The sequence below is a fragment of the Stenella coeruleoalba genome (genome assembly GCF_951394435.1).
Source record: "Stenella coeruleoalba genome assembly, chromosome: 1".
Lineage (NCBI taxonomy): Eukaryota > Metazoa > Chordata > Mammalia > Artiodactyla > Delphinidae > Stenella > Stenella coeruleoalba.
The window spans coordinates 175,642,916-175,665,573 of record NC_137169.1 but is presented as its reverse complement, the minus strand read 5'-3'; the positions used below and the strand labels follow the sequence as shown (position 1 = coordinate 175,665,573).

Sequence of the window (22,658 nt, the reverse complement as noted above, 5' to 3'; positions counted from 1 at the left end):
GGTACTTCATGATTTGTGTTGCTGTTACAAATGGTACCTTTTTGTTATTAATTTTCTAATTGCTCTGGTATCTAGTTTTCATTGATTTCTGGAAATTGATCATTTGTATTCATTAATATTGTTATACTCTCTTAATTCTATTAGATTATATGTAGATTCTTTGGGGTTTTCAGCGCATAGTATTATCATCCAAAGATCACACAGCTTTTTAATTCTTTTTTCCACTTAGTCTACTTTATACCTTCTATCAGATGTGAAGGTAGCGTTCTATTTCTTTTCTTTTAGTGGATGAATTTTAATCTTTTCCAGGCATTCTAAATTAATGAAATTTTTGTAAACTCAATGCCTTAACCCTCCTACCTCATAACATAAAAACTCAATTACTTGTATCACCTGATTTTTGGCTTATAAGCTATTATTGGTCAATATGAAGTTCTAATTTTTTAATTCAGCAATTTAGATATAGTCTTTACAATTTTGAACAAATATATTTGTTAGATTCACTTGCATGTCTACCACGTTTTCTGCTTACCATTCTTTCTTCCATTGTAAACTTTTCTTTTGTTTTTAGTTTTTCAACATGTTATTTTTTAAATTTTTATTGCAGTATAATTGATTTACAATGTTGCATTAGTTTCAGGTGTACAGCAAAGTGAATATACATATATCCACCATTTTTTTTTTTAGATTCTTTTCCCATATACACACTACTGTATATAAAATAGATAACTAATAAGAACCTGCTGTACAGCACAGGGAACTCTACTCAGTGCTCTGTTTTCCTTCTTTCTAAAGTACATCCTTCAGAGTTTCCTTTGGCAGAGATCTTTTGGTGTAGGTTCCTTCAGTTTTTATTTATCTGAAAACTATCTTTATTTTGACCTCATTCTTAAAAGTTTGTTTGTCAGGATTCATAATTCAAAGGCGACAATTATTTTGTCTCAGCATTCTAAACATATAATCCCTATATCTTGGTTTCCAACATTACTGATGAGACCTAATTGACATCCCTTGATAAATGATAATTTTTAAAAATCTCTTAGGCTTCTTTAAAGACTTTGTCCTTGGTGTTGTATGGTTCTTGTTATGGGTTGCTTTTTATTCATACTGCTTTTATATGTATGGTGCTTACTATATCTATATATTTGAGTATTTCATCAATTCTGAGAAATTCAGGCATCTTTTCAAATATTTCCTCTTCTTCTTCTATCTCCTCTATTTTTATGGAACTCTGACTTGACCTATTTAAGATCTTTATCCTGTCAAACATTTGTATTAACCTCCCTTTCATCTTTCCTATCTCTTTACAGTTCACTGCCTTTTTCTTTCAATGCTGTCTGCTTTACTGTATAACTTACCTTTGAAATTTAAATCTCAAAGAAAGAGAAACAAATTATCAACATTAGGAACAAAAAGGGGATCATCACTATAGACCCTACAGACATTAGATAATAGGAATATAGTATGAATAAATTTATGCCAGCAAATTCAACAACTTAGAGAAAATGGCAAGTTCCTTGAAAACATAAATTGGCAAAACTTATACAAGAAATTGAAAATTTAATTAAACCCATATCTATTAAAGAAATCAAATTTGTTGATTTAGAATTTTCCCACAAAGAAAACTCCAGTCCACATGGCTTCATCAGTTAGTTCTACCAAACATAATACCAAACCTTCACAAACTCTTTCGAATATAGAGGAGGATAGACTTCTCAACTCATTTGATGTAGACAGTATAACCCCAGTACTTAAGCCTGGCAAACATATAATTAGAAAGAAAGATTGCAGAATAATATTCATCATGAACATAGATGCAAAATTCCTTAACAAAATATTATCAGTCAAATTTGGCAAGCTATAAAGGATAATGTTGTTTAATCCATGAGTTCAGGGTTGGCTTGGCACTTGAGAATCAATCAGTGTGATGTACCACATTAACAGTATTAAAGGGAAAAAGTACATGTGACAACTCAGTAGATGCCCAAAAAGAATATAACAAAATCCAATAATCTTTTATGATTAAAAACTCACAGTAAACTAATGATAGAAGGGAACTTTCTCAGTCTGATCAAAGGGCATCTAAAAAGCTACAGCTGATGTCATACTTAATGGTGAAATATGAATCCCTTTTTTCCCTATGATCCGGAAATGGGCGAGAACTTCCACTTTCACCACTTCTGTTCGACATTGTTCTGTAGATCCGAGCCATTTTAATAAAGGTAGGAAACAGAAATAAAGGACACACAGATCAGAAAGGAAGAAGTAAAACTGTAATTTTTTCACAGACAATGTGATTGCATGTTTTGAAAATCTAACAATAGAATCTACAAACTACTAGAGCTAATAAGCAAATTTAGCAAGATCATAGGACATAGGTCAAATTCAAAATTTTAATTGGGTTAATAATATTTGCAGTGTACTTCAATTTCAACTGAAAATACTTCAGTTTCAACTGAAATGAATTAAGATGAATGAAGAATTTTAAAGTAAAAAAAATCAGACATCTAGGAACAAATCTGACAAAAGATGAGACCGGGGACAGTACTTGCATAATACGTATCATTTTTATCTTTTTAACCTTAGAGATTTCTATTACTTTCCTGTAAGCTTAGGAATGTATTAATTAGCATGCGTGTTGTAATTTATCCAGCATCCGGATATTTTGTGTGAAATGTATTTCAGAACATTAGTGCATGAGTCTGCCAGAACTAGAAGTCAGTTGTTTTACTTTTCAGATTACCTGTGAGATACAACAGTTTCCTGAGCAGCGTGAGGTGGAAATACAGTTCTGGCGTGATAGGGACTACCTTACATCACACTTAAGCAAAATTGTTCAGTCAAAACCTATCTAGTTACCCCTTCAGACATAAAGCCTGTACTTACTGCTTCCCCAGGTAGGACGCATGACTGAAAAGCAGTAGGTTAACCTCTGGAAATAATGTCGGCGTGGTATATGTGCTGAGGTGTGAGCCTTCCTATAAGTGGGGCTCTGGCTATACACATGTTATGTATAGACCCATTGTGTGCAGGTACCATTTCATGACTGTGCAGCCACATGTATTCACAGGTAGTGTTTTCAGATGAGGTGTATTTTCTGGTAAGAATGAAGATTTGAAAATAAGTAATATTTTAACATAAACTTAGAATTCATTGTAATATTTGGATGCAAGATATGTGAAAAAATGATTAGTGTTTATTAGCAGAGCAGGTTTAACTTACAAAAGGACGTGGCTGTGATTTGTGCTGTTGGATATTGGTGCTTTTAATGAGAACTCGTTTCTCTTAACTACCATTTGATAATACTTTCTGCACAGGATGAGAATGTGAACTTCATGCCTCCTTATGGCTTCAACCGCTCAACCACACAGAGCAGGGTAGGGCAGGGACATCCTGTAGTGGAGTTCAGGGGTTTTTGTGACCTCAGGCTCTATCCTTTTGGCTGAGTTCATCCTCAGGGATGAGAGACAGAAGGGAAAACAGAAAAGAAAAGAATGAAAAAGAAGAAAAACAAAACGCAGAGGAGGAGGGGCAAAAAAGGAAAGAAGAGAAAGATACACTGAAAAGATATGACTAAATGCTACCAATATAATCATAAGGCCATCAAGTGGCACTAGCCTCCTGGCTTCTCATCTGCCTCTTAGAGCTGTTTGTGGTCAAAAGAATATTGGTGCCATCACTGCTTCACTTTATGACTTCAAACAGGTTTTTTAATATCCTTTGGCCTCTTTTTAAAAGTGAGATGATAGCGTGTATCTTGTGTTTTTATGAAAATTAAATGATATAGTGCTTATAAAACATTTAGCAGAGTTTCTGTTATATCATAAACACAAAATAAATGGTAATTAGTGTTATGATCTCAATACCACATCTTCCAGCCACAAAAAACATTAGTTTTGCTCCAGACAGTGCTTCTCCAACTATCTATAGTGAAAAATCACTTTTTAACATTCCCAGCCTAGTGAGTATTGATACTTTTGTGAAATGCAGTTGTCACAAAAATGGATTACCATAGTAAATAAAAATACAGAGAGACATAAATATAAGCCCTCAATTTTATTCTTAAATTCGATTGACATAAAATATCTATCAAATTGTTATAGAAGTTACTAAGCACTTTTAATTTCTGAATTTGTTTTATCATGAACTAGTAACAATGTACAGATGGGCATTGGTCCATGGACCACACTTTGAGTACCACTGCTCTGTGAGGAGCAGATCTATGATGGCTATATATATATTAGGATAAACTTTGGTAAGGGAAGGGCTTGGAAGTTCTTAGAAGTCTATGCTAGGGTGAAGGGTTATGATCCAAGCTGGCAGCTCCCCGCTCCCAACTAATGCATTCATTTGCACACATGACCCAGATTGTTCCAAACTCTGGAACGTCTTCTCTAAAGGAAATTCTCATCAAAAAGTCCGATGCAGGAGTGGTTTCTTCTGAAGGTGGCAGAGTTATCCAGAAACCTATGAGGTGAGCAGTTAGAATTGAGAAGTAGCTAAATAGTTTACTAATGTTTCGTAACATAGACTTTGTCAAAAGATGTACTTTTCTCCTCTCTGACTTCACTGGTATTCCTTCCTTTCTGGTGTTGATTTATATTATCCTTGACCTAAATACCTGTTTTGAGTTAATATCCCAAGGTGATAAAATATGAACAGCAAGAGTCATCCACTCACAGTGCTTTATACTTTAAGTGAACTAGCTACTTTGGGGCTTCAGATTCAAATTCAGCTTGTGTATATTTAAGATGTACCATGCTCCACACCATGATGGGTACCTTTGCTCTTTTGAGCCCATTGACACAACAGCTCAGTGAGGTTGTTTTTTTTTTGTTTTGTTTTGTTTTTGCGGTATGCGGGCCTCTCACTGTTGTGGCCTCTCCCGTTGTGGAGCACAGGCTCCAGACGTGCAGGCTCAGCGGCCGTGGCTCACGGGCCCAGCCTCTCCGCGGCATGTGGGATCTTCCCGGACCGAGGCACGAACCCGTGTCCCCTGCATCGGCAGGCGGACTCCCAACCACTGCGCCACCAGGGAAGCCCAGTGAGGTTGTTTTTATCAGTGCCATTTATTAGGAAATCAAGCCTCAGAGAGCTTGAATGACTTTCCCATGGACTGTGATTCAAAGCTAGGTGTACTGAGTCTAGATACAGTTCTTTTAAACTATAGCGCATGTTTAATTATCTCTCAAAACATCTTGTTTCTTTGGTTGTATATGTATTACTACAGAGTCCTCGTTGGAAAATGCATAGCCTACATAGTCCTAAACAGTAATGTCCACCACATGCCAGCCTTTCAGGAGAACACCTTTGCTTGTACATTACCTGCTTTTGTAGCATTTGTCTCTAAGAGACACTGAAATTTTCAGTGAGGTAATAACTAATTACATTTTCACAAAGAACCCTGCTTAACTGTAAGACAAACTAATGAAGATGGTGATTTATTAAATATCCTCAACTTGGGAAAGATTTCTGAATAAAAGATGATAACCGTCAACTTAAGTGAGACTGCAGAAGGATAAGGTCTCAACTGCAGTAGAAAATATTTAAGTAGAATACACTAAAGAATTTCCTGCCATGATCGATGCTTTCCAGCTTTGGAGCGGCTTTGAAAGTTCATGTTCTAAGAAAAGGGGCAGATTTTAGTTTTAGATTTGGTTGAGAATTAATTCTTGGAGGTTGAGGAATTGATCACACTACCAGTAGATAGGATATGCAATGGTCATGACTCAAATTGGTAACTTACCTCCAGAGAAAAGAATGTATAATTCTGCATGTTCTGTTACCTTTATTCATTCATTCAACAAGTATCTGTTGAGTTCCTTCTAAGTACCAGGCACTGTTCTGAGCACTGAGGATATAATGGTGAACATGGCAGAAGAGACCCCCTTTTTCCCCATAAGGTATTCTTATGGGAAGACAAAAAACCAAATAGTTGAACAAGGTAATCTTGTAGCAACAAATGTTATTAATAAAATCAAACAGGTAGTTGTAATAGAGTGTGACAGGTAGTGGGATTACTAGTTTTGGTTCTGTGATCAGGGAAGGTTCCCTGAAGTTAAGGAGACAGACAAGAGTCAGACTCACGTAGGGTCTCGTAGACAACTGGGGGATGCCAGGGGAGAGTCTTAAGCAGGAGGGTAACATGACTTATTTTAAAAGTCACTCCTTATTTTTCTTCTATGAGGGAAATAGGGGGATTGGGGCAAGGGTAGAAACAAGAAGTGAGTTAGAGAGGTTACTTCAGGCTACCGAAAGCAGGAAGCATCCAGGCAAGAGAGCAGAGTAGCTTGGACTCAGGGGACAGCGGTGGAGTTGGAGAGAGGCAGTTGGATGGCTAGGAATTGGATTGGATTGGGGTTGCAGTGAGAAGAACGGAAGAATTGCAAGTGACTCCTAGGTTGGCTGATACGCTTTACTGAGGTGGGACAGTCTAGAGGAGGAGGGATTTGGGGGAGAAATCAAAAATTCGATTTTGGCCATGTTACGTTTGGGATGCCTGTTTGCCATCCCAGTTGCCGATCACAAGTAGACAGTTGCATAAACGTGTTTGGAGCTCATTGGTGAGTTGGGGCTGGAGCTATAGATTTGATAATATAGAGATGAGGTTGATTCCGTGGGCCTGTACAGGATCATCTGGAGGGAGAATGGCTAGAGGAGAAGACCTAGGCCTGGATGCTAAGGCATTCCCATGTGTCCAGGAGAAGGAAGGAGATGGAGAAGAAGCAAAGCAGAAAAGCCTAAGACAAGAAGTTTCTTTCTCCTGAAAGAATAAGCTGGCGTCACACACCCACATGTGCCTCCCACCCCTTGTTGACCCTGCATGTCCAGGACCCGGGACTGAGACACGGCACAGGCCCCACTCACTCCACTGGACCCGCTCTTGCCTCTTGTTCCAAAATTCGAACCTGCTCTGTGTCCGGTGGTTGCCCTTACTGTGTGGTGCCCTTCATTCACTTAGTAAACGTTCGTTGAGCAGCCCATCTGTGCTGGCACCGTGGGTGTAACGCTGAATGAGAACAGTTCGACGCAGTCCCTGCCCTCAGAGAGTTTATAACATAATAAGGTCACCAACAAGTGGACAATTACAATGAACAGAAATGGTTGAGGTACAGCTGTTTTTAGTGTAGACTGTGAGACTCGGGCAAGTATAGCTGCTGTTCTAAGCCTTGATTTTCCGTCTGAGAAATGGAACTCAGTTTGAGGAGCTTTCTGATATACCCTGTAAACTCCTGTCTAGCCCCTCGTGGAACATCTAAAAGGGCAGTGAGTGGGGAGGCCTGGGCAGCCTGTGTGTGTGGCGAGCTCACGTTTGGTGTGTTAGCCTACAGCAAGTCTCCAACTTTTCCTTCTAGATGTCTGCTCCTCTCCTTGCCCTTCACCATTGCTGTTCTCTCAGCTCTGGGCCTTCTTTTTGGTTCTGCTTGTCCATCCCAAAGCAGAAGAAAGGGCTTTGATGCTGAGAAGAATCACAGAAGAATCCTTTGATGCTGAACCAAGAAGATTTGACCTTCCTGAGAGGCATCTTTAATGTTTAAATGATCTGGGGAGGTGGAACAAAGGATTCTGGGAAATTCAAATGCCCACACAGTGTTCAGTGTATAATGGCTGAACTTGGTAATAAGCTCTCAGCCACTCCCTTGAACCCAGCCGCACCCACTCCTCACGCGCCTCAGAACCTTTCGGGAGGGAACTGATTGCGGCAGCTTCTTAGAGAAATGCAGAAAGTGTCTCTGAAAAGAACACAGCCATTTGTTCTCTGTCAAGATGCCTCTTTCATACTGTAATTAGAGTGCTGCAGGGGGGTGGAAATGGGGGAGAAGGAGGAATATGAAACGCTCTTACTTCCCCTCGTGGCTTATTCTTCCTGCACTGCAGGGCTTTGAACTCACTGAAATATTGTGACTGAAACACACACTGTTATATGCACAGAGAGGGAGAAAGCGACATGTGTGCCCCTGAGTTTCTGCCTCCATGGTGCCTATGTGCTCAAGTGAGAGGGTGCAGCCTGGGGGGGAGTTCATCAGAGTCGGGAGATCAGAATTCTGCCTTGTAACCCTGTGCCTCTCCAAGAGTCACGTTGAACTGATTTAGCCTGTATGCCAAGTTTTAAAGAAGAATGAACACATTCCTCAACATAAATTCTGGCAATATTTCTATGTTCACATCTGGAAACGAAGATAGGAATAGTATATACCTAAAAGTGTCGTGAAGATGAATGAAATAATAGAAGTAAAGCAGTTAGAACAATGCCTGTGGCATAGAACGCATTTAATATGTGTTAAAAATGTGTTTCTATTATTACAACAATTTTTAATCTAGGGGGTTTCATTTTTACAAAGAAAGGTAGTGGTCATTGATTATATTAGACACACAGTAAAGATGGTTATTTTGACATGCTTGTATATTTTGAAAAGTAGACTTTGGAAAGAATTTCAGAAGAATGGGGGTATGAGGGTCCCTTAGTTCCCTTCCTGAAAAGTTGTAAGGACAAGCTTGTGAGAACTCAAAACTTTTCACTGTGTTCTTCGTACCTGCTACTCCTTGGTCATCTCTGATGATAGAAGGAAATGATAAAGCTAGTTAGAGTGAAATCGTGCAACATCAAGAATGTTTGCGGGGTTTTGTTTTGAATTGTATTTGCAGCAATAGCTAAAACAATTTCTCGATAATATCTTGCTGAAAAATCAGTTAACATCTTTCTAGCACCTGTGGGCAGTGGAGGAGAAAGCAGGGTGTGGAAGGAGTCTAGGATGGCTGTTTCAGTCACAGCAGATGAGTTTTGAAGCAGCTGGCTGATCTCCTGTGGATAACAGAGAATTGGTGCTGTTGGGCCCAGGATATCCAGCTGACTTGATACACAGCTCAACTCCTGGTCTGCCCCCCAGAAACTGCTCTTCTCCATCTCAGTTATTTGAACTCCATCCTTCTAGTTGCTCAAGCTAAAAAACCTTGAGGGTCATCTTTGACTCATGTCTCTCTTATATTCCACATTCAATGTGTCAGCAAGTCTTCCTAGCTCTACCTCACAATATACCCAGAATCCCGCTATTTCTCAGTGTCCCCACTCCTCCCACTCTGGCCAAGGCAGTCATGATTTGGAAATAACCTGGGAGGTCTCCTTGCTTCCACCTTTAGCCCTCGTCAGTCTGTTCTCAACAGGGCAATCAGAGACATTCTTTGAAAACTTTAATCAGGTCACATGAGTTCTCTGCTGCAAACCCCCCACCCCCACCCCATGGTTTCCAGATCACACCAAGTGAAAGTCAGGTTATTATCCACGGTCTACCTGGTCTAGCCTCCCACCTCCATGTGGCCTGTTACGCACTCAGACTTCATCTCATTCATTTTCTATTTATTCTGTCCAGCGCGGCCACACTGGCTCCTTTCAGGTCTTCGGAAGCTCCTCCAGGATGTTCCTGCCCCACAGCTTTGCCCTGGCTGTTGCCTCTTCTGGAATGCTCTTCCTCAGAAGTCTGCATGGCTCACTGTCTCACTCTTCTTCTGTCATTTCTCAAGTCTTCTCAGCGAGGCCTTTCCCAGCCACTCTACCCCAAACCCCAGACCCTACCCCCATACTTACTATTCCTCTTCATGCTTTGTTTTCCCCTCAGCACTTATCAGTATATAACATCCTTTATATTTGTACTTATCTTTGTTATTGTTGCCTGTCTCCTCTACTGGAATGTAAGCTCCATGAGGCCAGGGATTATTACTTTTATGTTTGCTGCTGTATCCCCATGTGCTAAAGCAATGCCAACCATGTAGTAGGCACTCAATAAATTATATTTTGGAAGCAGAATAAGTAGATAGATAGATAGATAGACAAGGACCCTGATAGTAGTTTGTGTGTATTATGATACATTCTTAGGAATGTCAGCAGTTCTTAAAATAGGCACTTGGAATACCTGTTCTGTGCTGGATACTATACTTTGCACTTTCCATCTCTTATTTAATTTAATCCTCACAACGCTTTGAGAGAGGTACAGTGTTTATTCCTACTTTACAAACGAGGAAACTGAGACTCAGAGAGGTTAAGAACTTGCCCCAGGTCCCTGACAGAGCCGTGATTTAAACCCAGTTCGGTCACATTTCAGAACTTTTAATCATTATGCTATAACAGTCAGGATTATACCAACTTCAAGGTTAAAAAGCAAAACAGGAGACATAGTTCCTTCATTATGTCCTTTATGTTAGTTGCCAGGCCTTCCCTTGCATCTGCTCAAACAAAGAAATAAACGAGATCTCAATGTCAAGAAGAAAAAGGAAAAAAAAAAAAAAAAAGACCGAGCAAATTTCCCAAGATCCTAAAAGAATCTGCCTCTTTGAGGTCTCATGACTGAAATATCATGAAGATGTGGAACGGCACTGGCTTTGGAACCTGGAGATCGAAGTGGTGCTCCAGGTCAGCCTCCGAGCACCCTGTCAGCCTCGGGCCAGCAAGCCCTCTGATCTCTCTGTGCCTTAGTTTCCTAGCATGTAAAAGGCGACACTTGGGGAAGTGGTCTGTGAGGTCCTTCCCACCTGATATTCTGGCCTGTGAGACTCGTGGCCTTTCTTTCATTGCTGTGGGTACAGCGTGGAGGAGTGAGGGTGGGCTATAGTACTCTGTGTAAGGCCATTTATTTGCCTTCACTGCTTTAGGGAAGGACTTTTGCTCACTGGAGCCCCTGATCTCTAAGGAGAAACGACATGGTATGATGCAGTGCCCGAGTTAATGCATCCCTCACCCTCCTCTATGCCCATCCATTCTGCTTGTTAGAGTCAACACTGGATGGCATTTAGAGGACTGCGTGCTGTTTTGGCCTTTATTTATTGACAACCTAAGTCTCCTTAAATCCTTTCTGGAACAAATCAAGGGATAAGGTGTAAATAACTGTAATACAGCTGAACCGTGTGACCTTCGGTAAGGTATTTACCTTCTCGGGGCTGTGTTTGCTCCTCTGAAAAATAGGAGAAAATGTTCCCCAGGCTCCTAGTACACTGAAAGACTGTTTTACAACCCCCTTCCACCCCACCACACCCATGCCATTCTCCAGTGAAATCGAAATGAAAACACTGCCAACACACAATTGCCTCTCTGACCTCCCCCAATTTCTTTGTTAGTTTTAGAACAGTTAGGGTCAAAGGGGTTGTTTTTTTTGATGTGTAACCCAAATTGCTCTTTCCTAAAGCAAACGTGTTACAGGAAGACTGGCAAGGTTCCACGGGGGCGGTGAAGCACTTTGGAAATATGGGCTTTGAAGATTAATAGAAATATGACCACGTGGCCATTTGTGAGCTTGGCAGTCTGTCCACATATGCTTCTGCGTGCCAGTGTGACCATGTGTGCCTTTGTGCCAGTGTGTGTGTGATGAAGTGTACAAGTGCGTACAGGAGTGTGGGTAAACAGGTCTTTGAGTCACAGGGGCCAGCCCCTCCTGGCGGGCTTTGTCTTCCTTTTGGTTGCCATGACAACAGCGAGGGCCTCCGTATCCGTAAACAAAGCTGCCTGTGTGACTGAACCAGGAGGAGGGGTCTGGAGCTAGAAGCCCAAACTGGGAGCCATCTAATCCTCCTACAGAGTGGTTTGTTTTTTTATTTAACATCTTTATTGGAGTATAATTGCTTTACAATGGTGTGTTAGTTTCTGCTTTATGACAAAGTGCATCAGCTATGCATATACATATATCCCCATATCTCCTCCCTCTTGCGTCTCCCTCCCTCCCTCCCTATCCCACCCCTCTAGGTGGTCACAAAGCACCGAGCTGATCTCCCGGTGCTATGCGGCTGCTTCCCACTAGCTAGCTATTTTACGTTTGGTAGTGTATATATGTCCACGCCACTCTCTCACTTTGTCCCAGCTTACCCTTACCCCTCCCCATATCCTCAAGTCCGTTCTCTAGTAGGTCTGTGTCTTTATTCCCATTTCTTGTCACAGCAGACCTACCGGCACATCTTCGCCACTAGGTAAATACAGAGATACCTGTTCAGGTGCCCTGTGATCCTGAGGTGACATAACATGGGCAGGAATTTCCAATTGGAGCAAGGCTTCAGCGAACCTCACTCCTAACCCCCAGCAGTTAGTCATCTCATAATAAATTCCAGCAACGTGAGTGTTCAAAGCCCCTCCCATCACCCTATGGACCAAAGCCAATCACTTATTTATCAATATACAGATGAGCTGCTTTGTGAATTACCTGTGGCTCCTTTATTGGTTCAGAAGTTCATAAAATAGAAATTAATTTTAACATTAACCTAAATATGACTTGAAAGACAACTCTACCTCCTCCCCACCACCCGCCCCCCAGTCAAACATGATAAGCGCACATGGATGTTGTACCTTGTCTGAGGTTATCTACATCATTCTTGCACTTTATCTAATTGTGAATAATATGGAACTGGTTATGTATGAATAGTTGATTTGTACAAATTATGCCTCTCATGTAAACTGCTAAAAAACAAAAGCAGTCACAAATGTAAATTCACTAAGTCAGACGTAAGAAGAAAATTGTACGTAACTGTGCAGTATGGGGAGATAGATCAGCCTCCTTCGTTCTGGTAACTGAAGTTTAAAATCCCAAACCTTGCATACACATGAGACAACCAGAATAGAGGCTCAGCTGTGCTCATCTCCACGTCATCATCCTTCCATCTCTGTGACAGCTGTGTTTTGAGGGGAACTGCCATTTCTCCTCCCAGGAAAAAAAAAAAAGACAGCCAAAAATTATGGATAACAGAATTGAGTAAGAAATATTTGAATGAAATGCAATGGATTTTCCCCCCAGTTTTATTGAGGTATAATTGACAGATAACATTGTATTAGTTTAAGTTGTGTTAGTTCAATATTTGTATGTATTGTGAGATGATCACCACAGTAGGTTAACATCCGTCACCGCACATAGTTACATTTTTTTTCTTGTGATGAGAACTTTGAAGATCTTCTCTCTCAGCAACTTCAAAATACACAGCACAATATTGTTAACTACCGCCACTATGCTATGCATTACATCTCCAGAGCTTACTTATAACTGGAAGTATGTACCTATTGACCACCTTCACCCATTTCCCTCACCCCCTGACCACCACCAAAATGTTGTTTCTATGAGTTCAGTTTTTCTAAAATTCCACAAATAAGTGAGGTCATACAGTACTTGGCCTTCTCTGACATATTTTACTTAGCATAATGCCTTCATTAATCCATATTGTCCCAAATGACAGGATTTCCATCTTTATTATAGCCAAATAATATTCCACACCACATTTTTTATCCGTTCATCTCTCTTTTTTTTTTTTTTTTTTTTTTGGCGGTACGCGGGCCTCTCACTGTTGTGGCCTCTCCCGTTGCGGAGCACAGGCTCCAGACGCGCAGGCTCAGTGGCCATAGCTCACCGGCCCAGCTGCTCTGCAGCATGTGGGATCCTCCCAGACCGGGACACGAACCTGTGTCCCCTGCATCGGCAGGCGGACTCTCAACCACTGCGCCACCAGGGAAGCCCCCGTTCATCTCTTGATGGGTACTTAGGTTGTTTCCATGTCTTGGCTATTGTAAATAATGCTGCAGTGAACATGGGAGTGTATAATGTCTTTGAGAGAGTAATTTCAATTCCTTGGAATACATACCCAGAAGCGGGATTGCTAGACCATATCGTAATTCTGTTTTTAATTTTTTGAGGAACCTTCATACTCTTTTCCATAGTGGCTGCACCAGTTTATATTCCCGCCAACAGTGCAAAAGGGTTCCCTTTTCTCCACATTCTGACAGTTATCTCTTGTCTTTTTGACAAGAGCTTTTCTAATACATGTGAAGTGATATCTCACTGTGGTTTGATTTGCATTTCCTTGATGATTAGTGATGTTGAGCACCTTTTCATGTATCTGTTGGTCATTTGTTTGTCTTCTTTGGAAAAATGTCTATTTAGTTCCTCTGCCTATTTTATAATGGTATTTTTTTTCTTTTTTTGCTATTGAGTTGTGTGAGTTCTTTATATATTTTGGATATTAACCCCTTATCAGATACATGATTTGCAGATATTTTCTTCCTTTCCATAGGCTGCCTTTTCATTCCATAGGTTGCCATTTCATTGAATTTTTATCATTTTACAATCTCTTACAAGAATCCACTCAGGACTTCCAGACTAAAACAGATTTATTCCTGCTCTGGTTATGAGTAGGGGGGTTTCGTGTCTTTCTAATGGCAGCACTAGCTGAAGAGGAAACTGAGACAGAGAGGTTTACTGCCCAGTTTATTAAAAGCAAAGGTTACCTGGGTACCTAGCTCTGAGAATTGACTTGGTGGTATTTATGCCACATCACATGGGGATTTATTTTTGTTTTCCTGAGTGTCTAGATACATCTCAGCTTGAGTTCTGTTACATCTAGGGGTGTGGAAACACTGCATGGAGGAAATGAAAGGGAACTGACTACCCATCCTCTTACCTTGAGCCACAGGCTAATACTAAGTGCTCTTAGAGGACATGAGCACTCTTCTAATGTAAGCCAGACTTTTCTCCTTTGAACTTCCTGTTGCTTGATCCAAGGAAACTGGATAAATTGAGATATCCATAGGGCCACTCCTTGAGGCACCTTTCATTAAGAAGTTTGGCGGTGGTCATCGAGATGGCTAAGTAAGGCAACGGCCATATGTTTTATCTTTGCAAAAGCATCATCATCTGAATAACCCCAGGATAATCCTCTATGAAGAGGAGAGAGTACTCAGGTCCTCAGAGAAGAGAGGGGCCAGTGGGAGGAACACATTTCCCTTTCTTCCGTCTGGCTACATATATACTCACGAGACTGGCAGACATGTTGAATCTAAGGTTAGAATAATCACTTATTTTTGGCAAGTAATAGAGCTGAATCCTGTTTGTCCCTGTGTTCTCCAGAATGAAATATGTGTATAAATAAATGGTGACTGTGATATAGACACAAAATCAAGCAACACATCACTAGCTTGACTAATGCTACAAATTAGTAGCATTGATACTAGGTCCTTATTAACCCAACACAGAGCAATGGATTTTTACGCTGCTCTCTCAATTAAGAAGATAGTCCTTTTAGAAAAAACACAAAACTGTTTTTATGTCCTTACTTTCCTCAACCTTTGGCTGAAAAATAAATCCCTCTTGTGGATTTTAAATGTTGACTGCTACATAACATGGAAGACAGCTCAGGCCTCGTAGAAACAGCACTTCATCTGGAATCAAAAGGCATTCATTTGAATTCTGGCTCTGCCTCCTGATAATTTGGTCATTTTGGAGAAGTAACCTTTCTGAACCTCCCAGGGTTTTTGCAAATCTAAATGAAATAATTTACATGAAAGTGATTTAGAAAATAAAAATCTTACAAATGTGGCTTAAAAAGCTTAATATCTTATTTATCATCTATGGAATCTGCTATAATACTAGGCTGTGGATTAAACTTCATTGGTCCTTGATAGAATGTGATATGATTCAGCCTCTACTTGGCCTCATGGAACCTTCAGATTAGTTAGAGAAAAGCCGTGGGCACACTGTGATGTCAAGGGAGGGGGTTAAGAAGTGTCGTGAAAGACACTGGTGCCAGACTCTCTGCCCTAGGCTCCCAGCTGACAAACAAAACAAAGCAAAACAAAACACAGAAGGCCACGTGCTATAGACACTATGCTATGATCCAGTTTTTGTAAAATAAATAAGAGCAAAGATGAAAAAAAAAAAAAACACAGAAGGCCAAATGATAAACATAGTACAGAAGAACCCCAAACACAGCCCTTCTTCCCCCCACTGACACGTGGGAGCTGCTCAGGAAGTAGCCCCGTTGGTGCATACTCTATTTCTTTTAGCCAAGAGGCTTCTTAAAAAGACCAAGCCAGATTTGTTGGGCTCTGGGCCTGTAAGATGCCAGGTGGGAGGGTGGGAGGAAATGGGGGCCTGCAGTGGCAGAGGAGAGCAGGGAAGCCAGCTGGTGAGACTGGAGCCAGGAAACTTCCAAATATACGGGGAGGTTAGGCTGCGGTATCTTGGGCTATCCCACCGGAAATCGAGCCACGCGGTCATCCTGGGGGTCAGATAGAGGTACCACACTGCATACTTCATAGACGAATGCTACAGAGATTTTAGTGGAGTCAAACAAAGAAAAATAGTGGTGGCAGTGTCCAGGAGTTACCTGGCAACTGCTAAATTCCCGCTAGTTCACCTGGCTCCATTTGGGTCAGTGCAGAGATGCTGCGCCCCCTCATTTAAGCCTTTGGGAATCAGGTCAGAGCTATCAGTGTGCTCCTCAAGTCAGCCTGGGTATCTTTAATAAAATAATCTGTTGAATAAGTACTATACGCCAGACCTAGTCTAGTCCTGGAAGATGCAAAGTTGAGTAAGACAAAATGTTTTCAAAAAGCTCACATAGAGGGAGAGAGACAGTCACATGTACAACTCACCACAATAGAGGTCTGGCTGTAACATGAGCTGTGAAGAGATAGAGATAAGGTAGAAAGGAGGCCAGAAGACTGGGGGCAAGGGAAGGGGGAGGGGAAAGCTAAACATTAGAGGTGACATTTCAACCTGGCCTTGAAGAAGGAGATCAGCTCGGTGGTTTGTGACCACCTAGAGGGGTGGGATAGGGAGGGTGGGAGGGAGGGAGACGCAAGAGGGAAGAGATATGGGAACATATGTATATGTATAACTGATTCACTTTGTTATAAAGCAGAAACTAACACACCATTGTAAAGCAATTATACTCCAATAAAGATGTTGAAAAAAAAAAAAAAGACTCAGGCAAAAGGTAAGAACAGATTCTGGGCAGTGTGAATTAAACCTTGAGATCCCTCACTGCTTTTTCAGGAACTGTGGAAAGTGTGCTGTGTTTCGAGCACGGCCGTGATGGGCTGCAAGTAGGCAAGAGATAGATCAGATTGATGGGAGGTGAGGTTTGAATGAAAGGTTCAGATCCAGCTGTGAAGGCCTTTGAAGGGTCTGTTAGGTGTTTAGCAGCTGTTGGAGGAGACTGTGGAGGAGGGGAGGATAGAGTAGAGAGAAGAGGGAATTTAGAAGATCTGAGGGTCGTGGTTCCTCTTAGTGGCCGGCCACTTAACTCCCCTTAGATTCAGTTTTGGGGTTTGTTTTTTTTTTTGAATGTTATTTTATTTATTTTTTATATAGCAGGTTCTTATTAGTTATCTATTTTATACATATTAGTGTATTTATGTCAATCCCAACCTCCCAATTCATCCCACCACCAAGATTCAGTTTTCTGAGCTGGAAAATGGAGATGTTGGTAATAATGCAGATGCTAAAAGAAAGATTACTGTGTTCCCCTGCTCATAGCCTGCTTAAATTCTCCTTGTTCAATGTCTTGCTCAAAACATTACCTCCTGCAAAACCCTCTTGGATTTCCCTAGAGCATAGTTGGAAAATGAAGACACATACGTATGAAAAGATAAAGAACGCAGCATAGAAATATGCCACTGGGCCGGCAGATATGCGGGGAGCCTGGGCTCTTAGAGCAGACAGGCCTGGGTTCCAAACCTGGCTCCATCTCTTACCTGAACCTGAGCAAGTTGTTTCACTTTTACATCGAGGCTGAAAATACATGTTCTACCTCCTTCTCATTTTGGTTGTAAAGATTAAATGCACAAAATGGATGCAGGTGCTTGGAAATTAGAAAGTGCTCCATAAATGTCACTCCCTGGGGTTATTATTTTCAGTTTGGAAGTGGCAAAATCCAGTGCACGTTTTAGAAAGATAACTGGAGTAACTGTGAAATAGATGAAATGAAGGGAAGGGAGATAGGTGGTTGAGAGACCAAGTCGGTGCTATTGCAGTTGTCCAGGCAGGAAAGGATGAGGACCAAGAGGCAGTAAGGATGCAGAGGGAGGCTGGGTCCAAGTGCTATTCTGAAGATAGAACCAACAGAACAATAGCATTCGTCAGACAGGAAGGATAGAAAGAAGACAAAGAACCAAAGGTAGGAACTTTGGTAGATGGTGACGCCATGAACCAAGCTAGCTGTTCGTTACTTTCTAATTGCTGAAATCCAGAGAGGCAGGTGAAAAAAGGAGGTGTCCCAGGGCTTAAGTTCTGTTACCTTGACTCTCGCTGGCCCTGCTCAACTCTTCCTTCCCCCACAGCAGCCTTAGGAGAACCCACCGAGCTTGAAGCCAAGCCCAGGAGAACTTCCCCTGCCCATGTGCCTTGTCCCCATGCCCTTAGCCTGATTGTGACCATTGTAAGGTGTCTGTGCCCGAGGAATCCCTCTCTATCTTGGAAGGAGGGGCTGTATGAGACCCAAACCGGTATATCCCTCTGCCTCACGGTAGACTGGCACCTCTCCTTTCCCTGCACCGGGGCTGGGGCACGTCCCTCAGCCCCTGGCTCATTTTCTCCTCCCTGGACATGAGGGGGTAGGTGGCAGGACCCACGGTGGGTGCTCGACTCTCTTATCTTCAGGCTGTTGCTCTTTATGGACGGGGAACACCTTGAATAAGTGCAACAGCTTCCAGGGCAGTAGGAGAGTGCGTGAGCCGTGGCTGGGAGGCACTACGCTAGCAAGGGGTGTTCCGGCTGGAAGGGTGTTTGGTGATGAGATGGGCATTGGTGCAGAGGTGGTATCTGGAGCGGCCTGTTAGCAAATGAATATTTCTTGATCCCCATTTGTTCACTCATTGAATCTGATCATCTTCCTCTCTGCCAGGGAACCCTCGTTCCTCTTCTGTCTTCTTTTTCCCATGGAGCTTTCGTTTTTGTTTTGTTTTGGTTTTGTTTTTTTTAATCATCTTGACCAGAGTGGCTCTGGTCCCCTGTGTCTGTTAGTGGGCTCTGTCTTATCTCTGACCCTCATGCTGTCTCATTTTCCCCTCCACACCACCCCATCTTCCTACTGTCTTTCTACTGGAGCCATGTGCCCTTCCTGTGTCCTTAGCTTTCTTGTTTAATCTCGACCAGCCATCTTCAAACAGCATTTCAGCCCTTCTAGGCCTCAGTGTCGTGGTCTTCCATGGCAGCCCATACTGATCACCACAGGGTACAGGCCACCAGGGGAAGCACAGCATTATGGGTAGAGTTCAGATCCCAGCAAGTGACCTCTCTCCCCTAAACCTTGATTTCCCCATCTGTTAAATAGGAATTTTAATAGTGCTTACCTCATAGGGTGATTTTGAGGATTAAATGAGTTAATGGGTATGAAAAACTTCATATAGGCTGGCATGTAATCATCAGTCAATGTACATTAGTCACTGTTGTTATTAAGAGCAGAAGGGGTAGCTGGGCCCCTCAGAGGGTGAAGGGCTTCCGTTGTAGCCGGAGAGACATAACGTAGCATTCTGGAAGCTAGCTGGTCACGTTACTAAGTCAATACCTTTCAAAATAGAGCAAGCAGAGAGCATTAGTGCTGACTGGAATGAAACTGATCTGCGAAGGCTTCCTGCAGGAGGCTGAACGAAGTGCATTTCTGTGCAACCTTTTAAGGAGATCCCCGTTGCAGCCTGGGACAAAGGAAATGGGGTATACACAGTGCCTGTTCAAACATGCTCTCCCTCCTGCTTGTTTCACCCTTTCTTTTAGTCATGGCACTGCCCAAACCTAGTGAATCTTATCTGCTTTGTCCACAGGGAATTTGCCAAAGAGAGAGAGAGAGTGGAGAACCGGAGAGCTTTCATGAAACTGCGGCGCCAGCAGCAGATCGAGCGTGAGCTGAATGGGTACCGCGCGTGGATAGACAAAGCAGGTAAGGCCTGGGGGCTGGAGGAGGTTGGCGATGGGCTGCCCAGACATCAGGGACCTGCCCCAGTTCCCACTCCCAATACTTCCATTCAAAGGGGCAGCCTAGACCAGAGCAGAGAGAAGCTCGAGATGACTTGTTGGCTTTTCGGATTCCCCGCTGGTCCCTTTTTCTCCCTCTGGAGTCTGTCCCAGTTCTTCAGCCAAACGCCTTTCACGAGGCAGGCATTTTAGCAAGGTGAACTGAGTAAAAGGTAACATAACCCATGAGTTTGGGCTGATGACATTCTACACTACTACTGTTACTACTACTACTAACAGTCTGTTCATTCCACAAATATTTATTGAGAGCTTACTTTGTGCCAAGTCCTGTTCTAGGCACTTAGGATACAGCAATGAGCCAGAGTTCTACCTTTTTTGTTGTTTTTGGACCATATCACGCGGCTTTCAGGATCTTAGTTCCCCAACCAGGGATTGAACCCGGCCCCCCCACCCACCGCAGTGAAAGTGCTGAGTCCTAACCACTGGACTGCCGGAGAATTCCCCCAGAGCTCTGCTCTTGTGGAGCTCATTACCCTGTAGCTGGGGAAGGCAGCGATGAACAAAATAATTACTTTTGATAAGGTGATAAGTACAGTGAAAACAGATCAAGGTAGGGTTAGGGGTTTAGGGTAGGTTGCAGTCTTAAATAGAGGGTCAGGGTAGACCCGTGTGGGGAGAGATTCGAAAGAGATGAGGGTGTGAGCCACAGAGAGTTCTGAGGGAAGAAGACCCCAGTGCCCAGGCTCTAATGTGGGAGGGGCCAGGAGCCCTCCAGGAATAGCAGGAGGTGTGAGCAGGGGAAGGTGTCGAGAGTAAGGATGAGGGCAGCTGTGGTGGGAGCAGAGGCAGTAGATTGTGTATGACCTTTACGGGCCACTGTAAAGTTTGGGACTTTCCGGTGAATGAGGCAAGAACCACAGGAGGGTCTTGAGCAGAGAAGGGACATGCTCTGTTTAAGATTTTGAAGGAGCACTTGGTTGCTGCCCTGAGAACAGACAGTAGGAAGACAAGGCCAGAAGCAGGGAGACTGACTGTGAGGCCACTGCAGTAAGGCAGCTAATAGATGATGGTGAGAATTGGTGTTCGCTGTTCCCTGCACTGTCATCAGCTCCTCATTCTGTGGCTCAGCCTCGGGAAAAATTCTTGCCCAGCCCCGAGGATAGGTCCAGATTTATCCCGATTTCATTAACCCACAGAGCCCCCGGATGCAAGTTTGACTGTGGCTCTGCTGCTTATGAGGGACATCGATCACCCCACACCTGTCAGTAAAAAGGATGTATTTGATTTCCGTATTATTTTAAAGGTTGCGTTGCATTGGTGTTGTATATCATCCCGAGCAAAAGAGTAAACTGTTTTTTAATTAAAAAAAAATACACATGATAGTCAGCATCTTTGCTGTATTCCTGGTAGAAAGCAGAGAACAAAGAGGTCTCTCTGGAAAAATTTGGACTAGGATTGGATACTTAGGTGCCTGACCCTTATTCTTCTCTAAGCTTTGGAATGATGCTATGACGCTTATTCAGATCACAGCACACAAAAGCTCTCTCAGTTCAGGAGTCAACGTTGGATTATCTTTCAGGGGTGAGAGGGCATGTGTGGTGGAAAGTGCCACGTCAAAGCCAGATAAAAGCCACGTCTCATTTGGGACTTGCTGCTTCTGGAAGCAGGAGCCATGAGAGTGGCGACTGTACTTCCATTTTGCCCTTTCTCCTCTGAGGCTCTTGTGTGGAGGTTAATGTGAATCTCCCCTCCCTCTTCCTGGAACAGTATCTCAGCAGATTTGCCTCCAGGCCAGGCCGGCAGCTTGAAGTTCCCAACTGCCCTTGGCTTCCTGGGCAGGGGAGCCGTCTGACAGACCACCCTAGCGAGTAGGCTGGCAGCAGAGCTGGAAGACAACCCTCCCTGCCCTTGCCACGGCCCTGCTCGGGGTCAGGCAGCCCGGTATGCCGCTCTTTGCGGCTCTGCTTTTCAGTCGCATGCAGAATCCCAAGGCTCCACTTTCTTCCAGTTGGCAAAGCCAGCACTCTCCTTCTCAGCAAAAAAAGACGCACCGCGACGTCAAATTGTGCTTCCTGGCCCTTCCCTTTACAAGTGGAGCGTGAGTGATTCAGAGACATATGGGTTACATTTGCCTGGAAAGACATGCTCAAGTTCGAAAGCGAACTTGGCAAGAGGCGTGGGGGGGGATGGGAGGGCCGTTCCAGCCCATCCAGAGCCCTCGAGCGCTTCCCAGAGGTACTCAGCAGCACCATACACCCTCCATCTGCCTTGGGGGTCCTCGGATCTGCTGATCCCAAAGCCCCGACACCGCACAGAACGAAAAAGACTCTCTGGCTGAGGTCGTTCATGTTGCTATGAGGTATTTTAACAAGTACCTAATTTTAAAAGGATGCCCTCCAAAAGCAAGTGCTATTAATGACTTTAAAACCCTCTTTGTCCTCATCAAGGAGCAGCCCACCAATAACACTTAACCTGTCAACTTAGTTTTGCCGGAGGGCTGTACTTAAAAACGAAAGCTAAATGTTATGACTTTATAATGGCCATCCTGCATGGTACCCTCCGAGCCTCAAAATGTTCCCCTCCCTGGGAAATACATTATATGCTCTCAGTTTTCTATGCAGGTGGAATTATGGTAATAACTTTACCCTCCTATGCCTGTCCTTTTACTTGTTAGAAGTGCTTAAATTAAAGCATTGCTTCATAGACCCTGCTGCAAGCGTTTCCCCAGCAGCTGGGATCTTAGGGAATGATTGCTGGGGCCTCCAGCTCCCTCGCCTGTGGCTGAGACGGGGGCAGGGATCAGAACTCATCCACACCACTCCCAATAGTAGGGCTCAGAATCCCAGCACACACGGGACAGAAGGGCTGTTTTGCTGATAAGTTTGGAGGGATGTCAGTGAGGCATATTCTGATAAGTCTTAGCAGAAAATAGTATCCTGCCGATGATGA

General features: G+C 43.0%; 1 protein-coding gene across 1 annotated transcript in view; it reads left to right on the top strand.

Annotated features, from left to right (window-relative positions):
- CACNA1E (calcium voltage-gated channel subunit alpha1 E) overlaps positions 1–22,658 on the top strand; it is a gene marked incomplete at its 5' end in the record, with an annotated part of 365,198 nt that overhangs the window by 260,892 nt on the left and 81,648 nt on the right. The window contains one exon of the mRNA XM_079916590.1: positions 19,559–19,674. Within this exon, the coding sequence (XP_079772716.1) occupies positions 19,559–19,674 (116 nt within the window). The remainder of the gene's footprint in view (positions 1–19,558; positions 19,675–22,658) is intronic.